Source organism: Melanerpes formicivorus, unplaced genomic scaffold, assembly GCF_026170545.1.
Source record: "Melanerpes formicivorus ecotype bairdi unplaced genomic scaffold, bMelFor1.0.p_v2 SCAF_8, whole genome shotgun sequence".
In the NCBI taxonomy this organism is placed as follows: domain Eukaryota; kingdom Metazoa; phylum Chordata; class Aves; order Piciformes; family Picidae; genus Melanerpes; species Melanerpes formicivorus.
Genome location: NW_027142360.1, coordinates 6,579,207 through 6,594,407, shown reverse-complemented (window position 1 = coordinate 6,594,407; position 15,201 = coordinate 6,579,207). Strand labels below are relative to the sequence as shown.

General features: G+C 41.4%; 2 protein-coding genes across 2 annotated transcripts in view; one reads left to right on the top strand and one right to left on the bottom strand.

The window, feature by feature from the left end:
• PLCZ1 (phospholipase C zeta 1) overlaps window positions 1-4,334 on the top strand; it is a 55,578-nt gene extending 51,244 nt beyond the window's left edge. Inside the window, 2 exon segments of the mRNA XM_068141895.1 lie at window positions 100-249; window positions 4,252-4,334. Of these exon segments, the coding sequence (XP_067997996.1) occupies window positions 100-249; window positions 4,252-4,334 (233 nt within the window).
• A 244-nt stretch (window positions 4,335-4,578) lies between these two features.
• Window positions 4,579-15,201, bottom strand: part of PIK3C2G (phosphatidylinositol-4-phosphate 3-kinase catalytic subunit type 2 gamma) — a 240,616-nt gene continuing 229,993 nt past the window's right edge. Inside the window, exon 33 of the mRNA XM_068141892.1 lies at window positions 4,579-8,225. Coding sequence (XP_067997993.1) covers window positions 8,073-8,225 — 153 coding nt within the window. The 3' untranslated portion in view covers window positions 4,579-8,072. The remainder of the gene's footprint in view (window positions 8,226-15,201) is intronic.

Sequence of the window (15,201 nt, the reverse complement as noted above, 5' to 3'; positions counted from 1 at the left end):
CTTTACCATTTTAGACTAGTCATGGCAGGTAATAATTCAGATGTTAAGTAGAATAAATAACATGGCCTTTTCATACTGTGAATTTTCTCTTTTCATTAGCTTTGTGCCCTCGATGGAATGAAACTTTCTCTTTTACTATCCAAGTTCCAGAACTGGCATTGGTACGCTTCTGTGTCGAGGATGAGATATCTGTGGTTGCAAATGAATTCCTGGGTCAATACACTTTACCACTGCTTAGCCTGAACAGAGGTAATATTTCCATGTGAGCCACGTATAACAGCTTGAAAAATCTACAGCATTCCAGGATTTTATCATTACTGTGGATTTGCAAAGTACAGCATTATATTTATTTACTAAAGGAGACCATTATAACCATAGGTAGATCCTACACTCTGGTTTTATTTCCTTTAGTCTCTGAAGGCAAATACATGGTGTAGAAATCAAAGAATATTAATGACGCTCAATTACTCCTACTGCAGTGGTCCATTCTAGTCAGAAACTACTCAGCTGGTGGTTTAACTCATTACATTGGGAAACAGTAAGAGAAATTGGTCAGAACTACTACAAAGACAACAGTTTTGTCCATTTTCCACTCAGACTCAAACCCAAACAAACTCCAGAAAACCCCAGGTACGCTATCTGCAGCTTTGCAGAGTTGAGACCAAGGAATGTAAATTAAGTACAATATTTGTGACATTTTTCTTGGTAGGGTTTCTTTTATTGTTATGGAATCTTCTCTGAAAAATAGCCTGCACACATAGAGCAAACACAGAAGTCAGTAGGCCAAGGAGAAAAGCTTTTGTATAATGCCTGTTTGCTGTATTGACTTTCCAAGGCTATTTCTGACAAAACAATCAACCAACTTCTGTTAGTGAATGAAGATGCGAATGCAAAATGTTGGAGCTGGCAATGAGCCCTGTGCCTTTTTTATTAAGCTTAACAGGATTTTTAATGGCTTTCTCTGTACGGATTCTGAAGCCATAAAGCTGTTTGTGATTCTTAGTTGAGGTTGAGGAGTAACGCAAGAACAAAGACATTACTCTCAAAGCAGACTTGCTTTTATCTCCAACATAAATTTTTACACTTATCTGCTCTTACTTTACTTTTATTTATATATTTCACAGTAATGAGAAAAAAAAACCACACACACAACACAACAACAACCAAACAACCCAGCCAACTCATAATGTCTGAGACAGATTTAAATAGCAGACACTAAAGTTTATGTAAGAAGCTTGCATAACAGAAGACACTAAAGCTTGTAAAACCATCAATTTGGGCTCTTTGTTGTTTGTTTACAGAACCTTTCAATGCATCTCTAAGGTGCCTGGATGATTTCGGTCAGAAATGGGGGAGCTATCTTTTGGAAAACTGAAACCATGTAGATTCCACAGGAAAAATTTTGAGTGGACTAAGTCAAAATGCTAGGAAATGAGTGTATCTACAAATGCCAAAGAAATGATCCTGTCCCACATTTAACACAAAGTAAAATAACATGTAAGATGTCATCAAGATGCCTAGAGGCACAAGCAAAACGGTGCTGAGATGAACTAACAGATACTATTGCAGTGCTTAACATTGAGGCCTCCAGATTCCAGGTCTTGAACCATGGCTTTGAATTAGGTACCAAAGCTTCCTAAATAGTGAAAGGGAAAACCAAAGTGTCTTGCAAAGGTACTCCCAACAGTCTAGATTTCTTAGGAAAGAACTGTCTAAACCATGCTGAAGAGAGAGTTAGGATTTAAATCTTTAATCTGTTCACAGCTTCAATTGCTTTAATCTGCTCTTCAGGACTGCCTCTCCTTGCCTAGGATCCATATCCCCAAGGTGTCCCCTGAGGGCAAGCATCTTTCAAAAGCTGAGCAGTGCTTACATTTTTTTTTCCTTTCACTTTGACAGGCAGTGGGACAAAGTTGTGCCATTGTCACCCTCCCCTGCGTTTTCTTTTAAAAGGATTCAAATGCCTGCCTTTTCCCAGCAGAAGCCTCCCATCTCAGCTGTAGATTACAGTGAGGAAGAAAGCTTGCTGCCCACTTGTAGCAGTATTTGATTTTATTTTATGCAATGATGAAGTAGGTATAGTCAGAGGGGCTGAAAATGAGAATAATTCTCTAGCTGGGTGATAAAAAGTAAGAGGAGGGGGTCCTGGGTGATGGTCCCTGTGCCACTGAGTCTTCTAAGTGGTGTAACAATACAGAGAGGAATTCAATTATTACTATCATCACTGTGGAAAATAGAATATAGAATATAGAATTAACCAGGTTGGAAAAGACCTTTGAGATCGTCAAGTCCAACCTATCACCCAACATCATCTAATCAACTAAACCATGGCACCAGGCATCCAGGCTCTTAAACACCTCCAGTGATGGTGACTCCACCACCTCCCTGGGCAGCACATTCCAATGGCCAGTCTCTCTTTCTGAAGAAAGAACTTAACACACAAGTTCCTTTCCCCCAGACCAAAACCCCAACACTCCCCTTCTCCCTGCCTGGGGTGCACCAAAACCCCAGTGCTCTTTCTCCCCCACCCCTCACCCCTCATTGCTAGGTCAGTTTCAGGCTGGCCAGACCTGAACTGCCCCCACGTTTTAGCCTGTCATTAGGCCTGAATAGGCCAAGATTGTGCAGGGGAAAAAAGTTACTGAGGCTAATTAGGCTTCTGATATTCTCCCACCATTACCAGATAAGGGAGCATCTCTCTGCCACGGGAGAAGAGAGGGAAGAAAGAGAGACACAATAACTTTGCAGCCAGATTTATAAAGGTGCAGGATTCCTGGGTAGAAATCCACTATAGCCTGTGTCCACCCCCTGGGCTGGACACTCCAGACACTGGAGGTCTCAACTCTGTGGCTTCTATTTGGAGGCAGCCAGCCTAAAGAGCCACAGCATGGTGCAATTTCCTTGTGTTGCTTAGTTTTCATCTGTCACACTGGCACTGGCAGCCCAGGAGGAGTCAGATCTTCAGTCCCATGCATCAGGAGAGAGGACTCGTCTAAAACCCCAGAGCCCTCAGCCCATGTTTGTAACAATGAGTACTTAATAATTCCATACAAATTGAAACAATAGAAAAGAAGTTTTACTGCTCTCATGACACTTTGGAGAATGATCCATAGATAGGGGCTAGAACACAGCCTTTAGAAATGAGTCTTAGTGCATCACTGGATAGGAAATAAACCATGTCTTCCATATACTGTGTGCATGCCCTAAAAGTTGCTCTCAGATGCATTTTACCTGGACTTGGCTTTAGTATCTGCTGCCCAGAAGATGAATCTTAGATGCCAAGTTGAACTGTCATGTTATGTAAAATAATCAAGAAAAAGCTAAGCTTCCCAAAATGAGGGGTCCAAAACCTGCAGAGACGTAGAGATACACCTAAAGAAAGATGCTGAAAATTGCAGTTCTGAATGTGGATACCTATTCATAGTAGATAACTGCAGTTATATACAGAGAGAGATAAAATACAGAACACTTTGAAAAATCAAATGCGATGATCTTGAAGGTCTCTTCCAACCTGGTATATTCTATATTCTATATTAAAACAATTGATTATCATTATGTATTTGTGGACCTTTACTGCCATATAAAGCAATACAACATTTGGGGCTTTGGAGAGGGGATTGTTTTGGTTTTTGAGCAGGTGAGCTAATTAAGTTTGAAGTTGAGACCTATATGTTTTCCAAATGCTTCAGCAACCAAATGAACATGACATTTCTGAGGCATGCCTTACCTCTGATACTGGGAATCACTCCTGTGAAAAGAAGATTCCTAACAGTCTTAAGTTGTCTTGGTAGAAGGTCTTACAGCACATGTTTTTTCTGCCTCAGCAGGGCAGTGCATCGTTGCTGTAACACCATCCTTCTCTGAAGCACTGTCAGGGTTGATTCACAAGTGATTTCATTTGCTGTGAGAACAAAGCATGCAGCACAAAATCTCTCTGGATGTTAAAATGTATGCTTGCCTATGTTTAAATATCACTGGGCTAGAAGTCATCAATTTAAAAACCCACCACATCCTGAAAGGCACTTGAGATTTTCACTCTGTGTCCAAAAATGCCAGATCTGAAATACTGAATGTGCACAGAAAAGGGAAAAAAACAAACAGCAGAAATGGGAGTTGAGTTCTCTATAATTTCAGTTTATTTTAAAGTAGAGAATCACAAATTGTGCTGTATTTGCAAGTAGATCATAAAAACAGCTCATCATAATATCTTCATTTGTGGTTCATACACTAATAAAGTGATTTTCTTTACAGGTTACCGTAACATTCCCCTGTTGGACAAAGATGGTTGCAGTCTCGGACCTGCATCACTCTTTGTTCACGTCTGGTACTACTAATGATGCTCTGCAGTAGCAGCTGCTCTGGAGGATCACTCAATAAAGCAACATCACTAGGAGTGCAACAACCCACTGCTCTGTTTTCCAAAGTGGCATGTTCTCAATTATTTTATTAAGCTAATAGGACTTCTTGTGTGAGCAAATGCTTCCCTGAATAAGTAATGGCTACTGACTCTGGCCCTACCATATTTAGAACTAATTTGTAAAGATGGGGACTTTTAGGGCATTTCAAAAGTTCAGTTAATAATTTCATCTGAAGCTACTTTCAACATTCTGATTAATTACTGAGAACAATAGTCTAATATTTATGATCTGACACTGCAAAATTAAAAGTGTGTTAGAGTGAAATTTTCATTTATATTGAACAAAATTTCCTAGCATTCTTCCAAGGGAACAGGAAAAATTGCTCTTATGACATACCCTTTACATTTACAATAGCAGCAGCTTCTTTAATGTTCACTGCAATTTTGCCACATGGAAAAAACAATTTAAAACCCCCAGCTCTCAAAATGATAAAAATGTAGGTGCTAATATTGCTACCTTTGTTTAGCTTAGTTTTGAGCTTCTTGCTGTTATAACAAAGACAGTTCATGAAGGGATGTATGAAGGGCTATGTTCCTCACAGAGGCAGGGGGCTCAGGATACTTACTGTGAACTCAGCAAACAGGAAGCACAGTGCTTTGAGGTGGAGTAGAAGAGAAGGCAAAGGTCGATTGTGTAATTTCACAGAATCACTCACGTTGGAAGATACCTCTAAAGGTTATCTACTCCAACACCTTGCAGTGAGCAGGGACATCCTCAACTAGATCAGGTTGCCCAGAGCCTTATCCATCCTTGAATATCTCCGGGGATGGGGCCTCAAGTCTCTGGGCAACCTGTTGCTGTGCTCAACCACCCTCATTGTAAATAACTTGTTCCTAACATCCAATTTAAATCTACTCTTCTGTAATTTCAAACTATTGTCTCTTGTCCTATCACTGCAGGCTTTAGTAAACAGTCTCTCTCCATCCCTCTCGTAGGCTTCCTTTAGGTACTAGAAGGTGGTGATTAGATTTCCCCAGACCCTTCTCTTCTCCAGTTTGAACAACCCCAACTCCTTCAGCCTGTCCTCCTAGCAGAGGTGTTCCAGTCCCCTGATAATTTTTGTGGCCTTCCTGTAGACTTGCTCCGTCAGGTCCATGTCCTTCCTGTGTTGTGGGTTCCAGAGCTGGATGTAGTACTCCAGGTGATGTCTCAGCAGAGCAAAGTGGCAGAGTCTGGATCTGCTGGCCATGCATTTTTTGATGCAGTCCAAGATGCTGTTGGCCTTCTGGGCTGCAAGTGCACACTCTCTGCTCATGTCCAGCTTCTCATCTACCAGAAACCCCAAGTCCTTTTCTTCAGGGCTGCTTTCTATCACTCCCTCCCCCAGCCTGTATTGATAGTGAGGGTTGTTCCTACCCAAGTGCAGAAGGCTGCATTTGGTCTTGTTGAATCTCATGAGGTTCACCTGGGCCCACCTCTCCAGCCTGTCAAGGGCCTTCTGGATGACGTCCCATCTCTCTGGCTCACCTATGAGATTGGTATCATCTGCAAACCTGATACCAGGTCTTGCCTGACGGAGCTATCATGCCTATAAGACACAATTTCTCCAGTTTCCATACAAAAGTGATGCATTGCTGAGCTTCCACAGGACTATATCTACCCAGTTAATTGCAGATGTGTTACTCAAGCATAGCTCACTCTCTCTCTCTTTTTATTTTGGTTAATTTTAATATTGTAAAAAATGAATGTTATATTGATAGGCTTCTTTCTTTACTACCAAAGAGTACTGCTTCTGTTGGCAAACACTTCTGGTAATGGGATACTTTAATGGTATTTTTAATGAATGCCATTTTAATTCTATTTAATGCTGTTCTAAGATTGAAAATCAGGGTGTGTGATAAGCAGTGATTAGAAAATGTCACAGAAAATAATACTGTTAGGAAACTGCATTATATTTATAATAAGGAAACAGAGTAGACTAAGATGAACCTAAAAATCAATATTGAACTGTAAGGCCAGCTAATTTGATAACATTGTAAGCTGGCCTCAGTGTGTTTTTTCTGTGCTTGAGTGACAAGTGCCTTGTATTTTTACCCCAGAGACCCCACAATATAAAGTGATAGAATTACTGATCTTGATGGTGTTCATATCTGTATGCTAGCCAATATGCCTTTCATGTGGTAAATTTTTTATATCCTTTTTTTTTTTGTTCCAGCTCTGAAGAATACTAATACCATTAATATTCAAGAAGAGTTCCCCCCACCTCCCCTTATTGAGGAGGAGTGTAACTTCCCCAGGCAATCTGCTGTATCTATTCTCAGCTAAAAACTGATGAAGTGACATAGTCAATTGGTTTGATGCTGAGAAAAACTCCAGCTTAATTAGTTTCCTAAATAACACTCCTAGTCACTTTTCAGGAACTTTGTACAACATTACCTTCTGAAGACTGGGTTGTGAGTGTCCTTTGGGAGATGGCAGCAATCATCAGCTTCTGGTGTTATTATCCCTCCACTGACCACTTTTCCATCCAATAGAACAAATGTCAGAACTACTCACTCTATGGTAACTTGAAATTTTACAACAGATCAGATCACAAATCAACATGCCTCTTGTGCCTTAAAAATATGCCTTTAGTCCTGGAAATGTACACAGCCAGATACGTGTGTGTACAAGGCTGGCAGTAGTTTACAGTTTATTATGGCTGCTCATGTACTAAATGTTTGAAGATGTGCTTAAGTGCTTCCTCATTTTAGGCTAAAATGCTTTGAAGAACAGATCCTATAGCTGGCCCCAGTGAATTCAAAGGAACCACTCAGATTCATTGTTTAATACAGACATTTTATAGTCCTGAGGTCAATACACACATTGACTTGATTCTCTTATGCAGCATAAGAATGCAACACGGTAGAGAATCGGTGAGCAAAGATTCTTTATACCACAGTCTTAAATATGTACCACACTGAAAGCTCCCTTTAAACATGCCTTATGTATTTGTGAATATTAGCCTCTTCCTTCTCACAAATGACCAGTTCTATCTGCTTCTTCAATGTCAGAATAAAACAAATTACCACCTATCATAGTGACAGATGAATATCCTGCTTTGAGCCTTCTCCTGAATCAAAAGCTAAGAGCACAGTAAAATGTACTGCTCAAAACGTGTAAAGTGCAAAGCTTTTAAGTTCCTTAAAATAAAGAGAAAAAAAAAAATATTGCTTGAATAAGATTTAACATGAAATTTGCTAGACATCTGAAATATATTGGCACCCAGGGAACCATCCCATGGTTCTCTGGTGAAATCACTGTATGCAGTGGGGTCATAACAGGCGCTGATAAATGGCACCATTATCAGCATTGTTTCATCACACTCAGGGGGATTAATGGTCAAAGCATTAGGTCCCACACTTTGATGTGTGCAGAATTCATTATTTTGCAGCACTCTTTAATATGAAGAAAACAAGAATCTCCGTTGCTGGCATTAGAATTTCCTGCATGCTGCTACAAGTTCTTAGCATGTGATTTCGTAAACTCGTGCTGACAGGAATCTGTTGCAGGAAGACGGTAGCAATTTTGAGACAATAGCCTTATGATTAGAAATGTTAAGGTGTGTGATCAGCAGATGACTGAGCATATTCTCAAGGGCAACTGAGACAAAACCTACCCTGTGGAAGGGGTTAAGAAGCATTAGAGGATAAATAATTGAATTATTTTAGCCACTCAAATGATACTGTTTCCCAGTGGATACCACTTTTCTTCATTTAGCTGGACACAGCTCAGTTGAATGTTAACAGCTCCCACAAATATTCCTTTGCTTTTCACAACAAGCTTCAGTATCCGGCCTTGGAGCTCTGTGACTTTGTCGTACACAACCTGAAATAAAATGGAGTGAAACAGAAAAAAAGCATGCAGTTTGGTGAATGTATTTAGCAGGCTAAACACTGCACTACAGTGTTCAGGATGATGATTACAAATTTGAAATAATTGCTTTACACTGCTCTCCAGAATTACAAACTACTAACCACGAGGAAAATTCACTGCACTTAGTGAATTACCTCAGGAGTACATCTGACCTTATGCAGTTTACAGACAAGGGACCCTGGCACCTTAGGGCTGTGAATTCTGGTTATCAAGCACCTGTAAACAAATTTGAAACATGCTCTGTGATGCTTGGGAGAAAACCAGGTGTAAATATCTTTCCCTGTGCAGAGTTTTGAACTCAAAGGGGAAGAAATATCAGATCCTCCATAAAGTTCACCAGGGCATGGAAATATGGTTGATTTTCCAGAGGAGAGATTCAGATGGAGGCTACTCATCATGGACAGAGGCATGAAAGCATAGGACAGGTAATTCTGTAAAAGCATTGTTTATTTTAATTGTAAAAATATCTCTCCATAGGACATATTTTGATAGATGGGTTTGCTCCTTGGCAAAAATCAGAAAAACCAGGAAAACTGTTTAAATCTCTATTGTATTTGATTTTTTTAACCTATGTATTCTGTATTTCTCCTATGTTTCTTAGAAATACCTTAAGGCAACTTCTTGTTGTGTTGAAATGTCTTATAAAATCATAGAATCATAGAATCAGTAAGGTTGGAAGAGACCTCAAAGATCATCAAGTACAACCTGTCACCCAATGCCTCATGACTACTGAACCATGGCACCAAGTGCCACGTCCAATCCCCTCTTGAACACCTCCAGGGATGGTGACTCCACCATCTCCCTGGGCAGCACATTCCAATGGCCAATCTCTCTTTCTATGAAGAACTTTCTCCTCACCTCAAGCCTAAACTTCCCCTCGTGCAGTTTGAGACTATGTCCAATTGTTCTGGTGCTCGTTGCCTAGGAGAAGAGACCAACCCCCACCTGTCTACAATCTCCTTTCAGGTAGCTGTAGAGAGCAATAAGGTCTCCTCTGAGCCTCCTCATATCAATTCACAGCACTTCAGAATTTTTTTCTCAGTGCTGCCCTTGTGGTGAAATCTTGTGCTACATATCAGAATTAAAAGAAAAAGATCAAGCCAAAACAAAACTATTTTTTCTTCTAACCAAGACTTCCACAAAATTTTAAATATGTTCTACCTCCAACAAGCCCACATCACAAAAAAAAGGTAATAATGTTCCTTTGCAAACAGCCTATGTTATCCTGCTATTTCAACACAAATAACATTCTACCTGAGTCTGGCTGCCAACTGTATCCAAATGTGCCCATTATAAAAACGCTTCCCATCTTTAATGGAATCGTCAAATAGTACACATGGCACAAAGCTCAGCCCACTCAGCAGAAGTTGTGTGTTTGGAACATCTCTGAGCCTGGGTGGAACTTACTAAATTTGGATTTTTCTGTTACTCCAGAATTACCTTTAACGCTTCTCAAATGAAATGAGACACCTTGCTTAGCGCCTCTTTAGAAAGTTACTAAGATTTATAGTTGAAATTAGCTCGATACTATGACAGAATGCTGAGGTTAGTTATGGAATGTTAATGGTGTACTTTCTGAATTCAAGAAAAGGAGAAAACTGACAATCTGGAGTGATAGGCTGACAAGAATGAGCTGCATTCAGAACAGATTCCTACGTTGCAGTCTCTGCATTAATCAAAAACTGCTGAGTGAACTGTGTGTGGGCTGATAAAATGTGAAAGAATGCTCTCAGCTAGTTTCGGGCCTGAAAGAAGCACATTTAAGGTAAAATTTGTATGGCTGGAAATGTTTTTTTTTGCTTTAAATTTTAATCACTCTGTGCAGTTTAAAAAGCAAATGCAGCGACAGACTGTCACTTCAGGAGAATGGGAAACTGCCTCAAAGGCGTTAGCTGTGCAACCTGCTTGGATTTGCTGTGCAATCTGAATGCAGCCTATTGCACTGCTGAGCAAAAGAAAAGACAGGCTGAGCCCCCTCTAGCTTGAATCTTTGCAGGCTGGACTGCTGAGTCCTCTCTGTACCTACAGTTATAAGAAGCAGAAATGGCCATGGAAGACGTCCTTCAAACAGAGACAAAGTTTACAAAGGCTCAGCCCTAGCAATGTTCTTGCAGTGTGCCCAGGTGGCCAGGAGGGCCAATGGCATCCTGGCCTGCATTAAGAACAGTGTGGCCAGCAGGAGCAGGGAGGTCATTCTGCCCCTATACACTGCACTGGTTAGGCCACACCTCGAGTACTGTGTCCAGTTCTGGGCCCCTCAGTTTAGGAAGGAGGTTGACTTGCTGGAACGAGTCCAGAGAAGGGCAACGAAGTTGGTGAGGGGCTTGGAACACAAGCCCTATGAGGAGAGACTGAGGGAGCTGGGGCTGCTTAGCCTGGAGAGGAGAAGACTCAGGGGTGACCTTATTGCTCTCTACAACTACCTGAAAGGGGGCTGTAAACAGGCAGAGGTTGGTCTCTTCTCCCAGGCAGCCAGCACCAGAACAAGAGGACACAGTCTCAGGCTGCGCCAGGGGAAATTCAGGCTGGAGGTCAGGAGGAAGTTTTACACAGAGAGAGTGATTGCCCATTGGAATGGACTGCCCGGGGAGGTGGTGGAGTCGCCGTCACTGGAGGTGTTCAGGAGGAGACTTGACAGGGTGCTTGGTTACATGGGTTAGTTGATTGGGTGGTGTTGGATGATAGGTTGGATGCGATGATCTTGAAGGTCTCTTCCAACCTGGTTTATTCTATTCTATTCTATTCTATTTTTATGCTGAGTGGCAAAAGCAAGGCGGCCTGAAATTCATAAGTGAAGTTCAGGAGGCACAAAACTCTTGGGTCTTGCAGACAGCCCCAGCTGGCCTTGGCTGCCCCTGTGGGACTACAGATTGACTTTATCCAGACTGCAAGCTGCAGGGGTGTCAGAATGGGACAGGACATCAGGGTACTCCGCCAACAAGCACCAACAGACAAGACATCAAGCTCTTTGGGGTATGGGGATAATTGGTGCTGTAGGGGTGAATGCGTTGTGCCATGCGTTGTGGGAGAAAGAGAACTGTCCCACTTACTCTTTTTTGCTGGCTTTTACTAGAAAGGTCTGACCAGGGAGAAACCTCTGGAAAGCATAGTTTGGAAAAGCTGTCATGGGAGTTGTGCCTGGTGCTTTACAGTTGTAATGTTTACTGTGCCTATTTCACCAAATTTTATGTGAATAAAAAATTTCCAGGTCTTCTGTCCTCTGCTGACATCTCCCAACCAAAATCAAATTGAAATGAAGGCTAAAGTCCAAGAAGTGAGGACAGGTATAGATATAATATAATTTAGAATAAATTAGTGACTTTTCTTTGTCAATATATTAAAGTTTTCTTCTCCAGCTGTTGTTTTAAATCAGCAAAAAGTGTACAAGCCACAACAGGTGTGAACAGAGGTAACGAACAACTTTCAATCTTTGGACAAAAAAAGAGGCTTTAAGCTTCAAGCAATGACAGACCTTACAGCACAGGGTGGGTGGTTTTGAAATGTTCCAAATAAACTGTTTCTAAAATGGTATAGCATATTCAGCTGGAGCAAGGTATCTATCATCAGGATGCAGGGAGGGAAGAAAGGTCTGGAGATAATGGAATCAGTATGGGAATAAAACAAATGCCACCTGTCAGGATTTCATAATCAGAACAGTTAAATCCAGAAATGATTGTGTGGTTAAGAATGTTTGCATCCCATTTTTACAGCTGGATCAAATGGAGGTGAGTTATACATAGCTGTGGCCATCAGTGGGACAGTCAGGACTTTCCCAATTCCTGGCTCTAGAAAGAGAAGCACTGTTGACCTGCAGGAGTCTAATGAGATTTTAATTGCAAATGCAGAACAGTTGCTTCACCATAGGTAGCCATGGCATAGTTCCTAGATTTCCTCTTAATTGTCCAAATTAGCTTTGATGCATGGTACTGGAGGGAATGGCTGTGGATCCTGATGCAGCTCCCCTCCTGCTTGTCCAGCAGGATTGCTGGGGCTGTTCTTGATGTTGCAGGCCAGGGTGCCCTCTGCTCTGAGGGCAGCTGCAATAACACTAGCAGACTGATATGGCCGAGGAAGATCTGCTTACCCTTGGCTACACCCCAAGGGCAGGGTGGAGAGAGTTCCCTCTAGTTTTGGCTTTGTTAGGGCAGTACACACTCTGCTTTGCCTTGGAGGTTCGCTCACTTCATGGGTGCGCATAAGCATGTCTCAGGGCAAATGCTACAAGCAGCAGCAAGATCTCACTACACTTAGTTAGGTCATTGTGAATTTTGTCAGGAAGAGCTTAAAGAATTCAGAATTATTTTCAATTTTTTAACTTAGTTCTTGCTAACCTACTCTAGCACTCCTCAAACAATTTCTTTTCTTCCTAACAGTGGTCTGTAAGCAGGTGTTATTCTTTACAACTGCAGGTATGTTATTCTTTATGCTGCATCCCATTTTTCTGAGTTCTTTCTCCTCTTCTTCTTAACCATCATTTTTAGTGTCATTGTATACTAGTCTGAACACAACATACTCCACAAATAAAGGAATAGGAGAAATACTGCTTGCTAAAAGCTGCTCCAAAACATTTGGCATAGTTGATTCCATTGTCAGCTCTCCCGGACTTTCACATCTTCACTCTCACGCATGATTAACAATCAAAACCAAAATGCACTTTTGCAAGGCTGATCATTTGCTGTAGGCAGTCATAAGCAATAAAAGTATAAAACTAAACCAGAAAATACCCAAGAGGAGTGTGTTTCAGAATTTTCTGTCTTGAACACAGAGAGAAATTAATATTCAGCTTACTTTGAGCCATTTGGCTTTAATAAAAACTGAGGAACTCATGAAAAAGGCTATAGTACATTTCTGTACGTAGCATTTTGGACAGTAACTGACTTAAAAGACAGCTGACTTATATTTTTAGTAGCTTTTCTTCCCTGGGGCAGCTTCTGCCTCAGTCTACCAGCCTTGGACAGAAAACGCATACAGAATGGTATCACATATGGAAGAACAGAGCTGCTAACAGCACAAGCACTGGGTTTGAAATGTCCAAGTTCAATGGAACCATATGTCCCCACTGTGATTAGCAGCTCTTGGTGAAAAAGATTGAGCATCTGTGAAAAAAGCTGTAAGTTCTGAGTAAAGAATATTAAAGTTTTCATGCAATTTCCACCAACAGCATTGGAATGCTCTTTAACCACAATTAAATCTCTTCCCAGTGAGTAGCATGTGACTGCAGGTAGGGTTTTGGATTTTCCTGCATTCAATTCGATGTAATAATGACTGGAAAGATAACTGTCCTGCAGTGTTGCTGTCTGCATGCAGTCCAGCCTGGATTCTTTAACAATGAATGTTGTTACATAATCATGTTGTATGTCTTTGCTTTAAATAGCTTTCAAATGTAAAGGAATCTCTTTAGATAGGCCAATTAGACTCATTCCACTCTGTCTTTGATTGCAAAAAAAGGAAAGAATATAACAACAAAAACCCCACAACAAAACAAAACATCCCCACCCTAGTTCATGTCATTCCACTGCAGTACCATAGGGAGGGAAATCTGTCTCAGTTGTTATCGGCAATACTACTCGAGAAGCCTACTTACAGAAGCGCTAGAAGTCATCAGTGTGAGCTGATAAATTTTGTAATCAAATAGATGTAGGAAAAAGCAATTATTGAAGCCCCAGAAGTTGGAAAACTAGAAGCAAAGGACTCAGTCTCCACTGACTAACTTAATCTCCATCATATCTCATCTTTGAAACAGGGTGGAGTGGTAACATTTTGCATGCCTTCTACTTTAAAGCTTGCTCAAAGAGCATTTGCAATTTGCTTTGAGATCTTTAGGAGATTTGTTATATACAATAATGATAATCTCCAATCCCACCCACTGTTTGAAGCTCATGTGCCCTTACCAAAGAATATAGTTTAGGTCACTTCCCGTTCTGTCATAAATGTTTCTCCATAAAGAGGGGTGAGCACTTCAGTGGTGTGTGAAATAATTATATATATGTGCGTCTGTCAAATGCTAGAATTTTGACATAAAAATAACTTGGCTACTTACTATTCTGTTATCATTTAGAAGAGTAACAACCAATTTGCTTGTCTATTTTCAAATATGAATTTAAATAACAGCATCCATTCAATTAGCACCTGTTATGTTATTGTACAAATCTGCATTCAAAACTGCCCAGGCTCTGGTGCAGTGATGCTTGGTCTCATTTGGCTACCAGGTAACTGTGGTTGCAGTGTGTGACAGAGCAGTGTGAATGATCTAACTGCCTTCCTGAAGAGACTGCTTCACTTCTGAGAAAGATGTAAAGCAAAAGATTGTCCCCACTTGTGGTTCAGCTTATGATATCACAGTATCACAGTATAACTTAGGTTGGAAAGGACCTCGAGGATCATCAAGTCCAACCTATCAACACAGACCCCATGACTGGACCATGGCACCAAGTGCCACATCCAATCTCCCCTTGAATGCCTCCAGGGACGATGACTCCACCACCTCCCTGGGCAAACCGTTCCAATGACGAATGACTCGCTTGGTGAAGAACTTCCTCCTCACCTCGAGTCTAAACCTCCCCTGGCACAGCTTGAGACTGTGTCCCCTTGTTCTGGTGCTGGCTGCCTGGGAGAAGAGACCAACCCCTTCCTGGCTACAACCACCCTTCAGGTAGTTGTAGAGGGCAATGAGGTCACCTCCTCTTCTCCAGGCTAAACAATCCCAGCTCCCTCAGCCTCTCCTCATAGGGCTTGTGTTCAAAGCCTCTCACCAGCCTTGTTGCCCTTCTCTGGACACGTTCAAGTGTTTCGATGTCCTTCTTAAACTGAGGGGCCCAGAACTGGACACAGTACTCAAGGTGCGGCCTAACCAAAGCAGAGTACAGGGGCACAATGACTTCCCTGCTCCTGCTGGCCACGCTATTCCTAATGCAGGCCAGGATGCTAT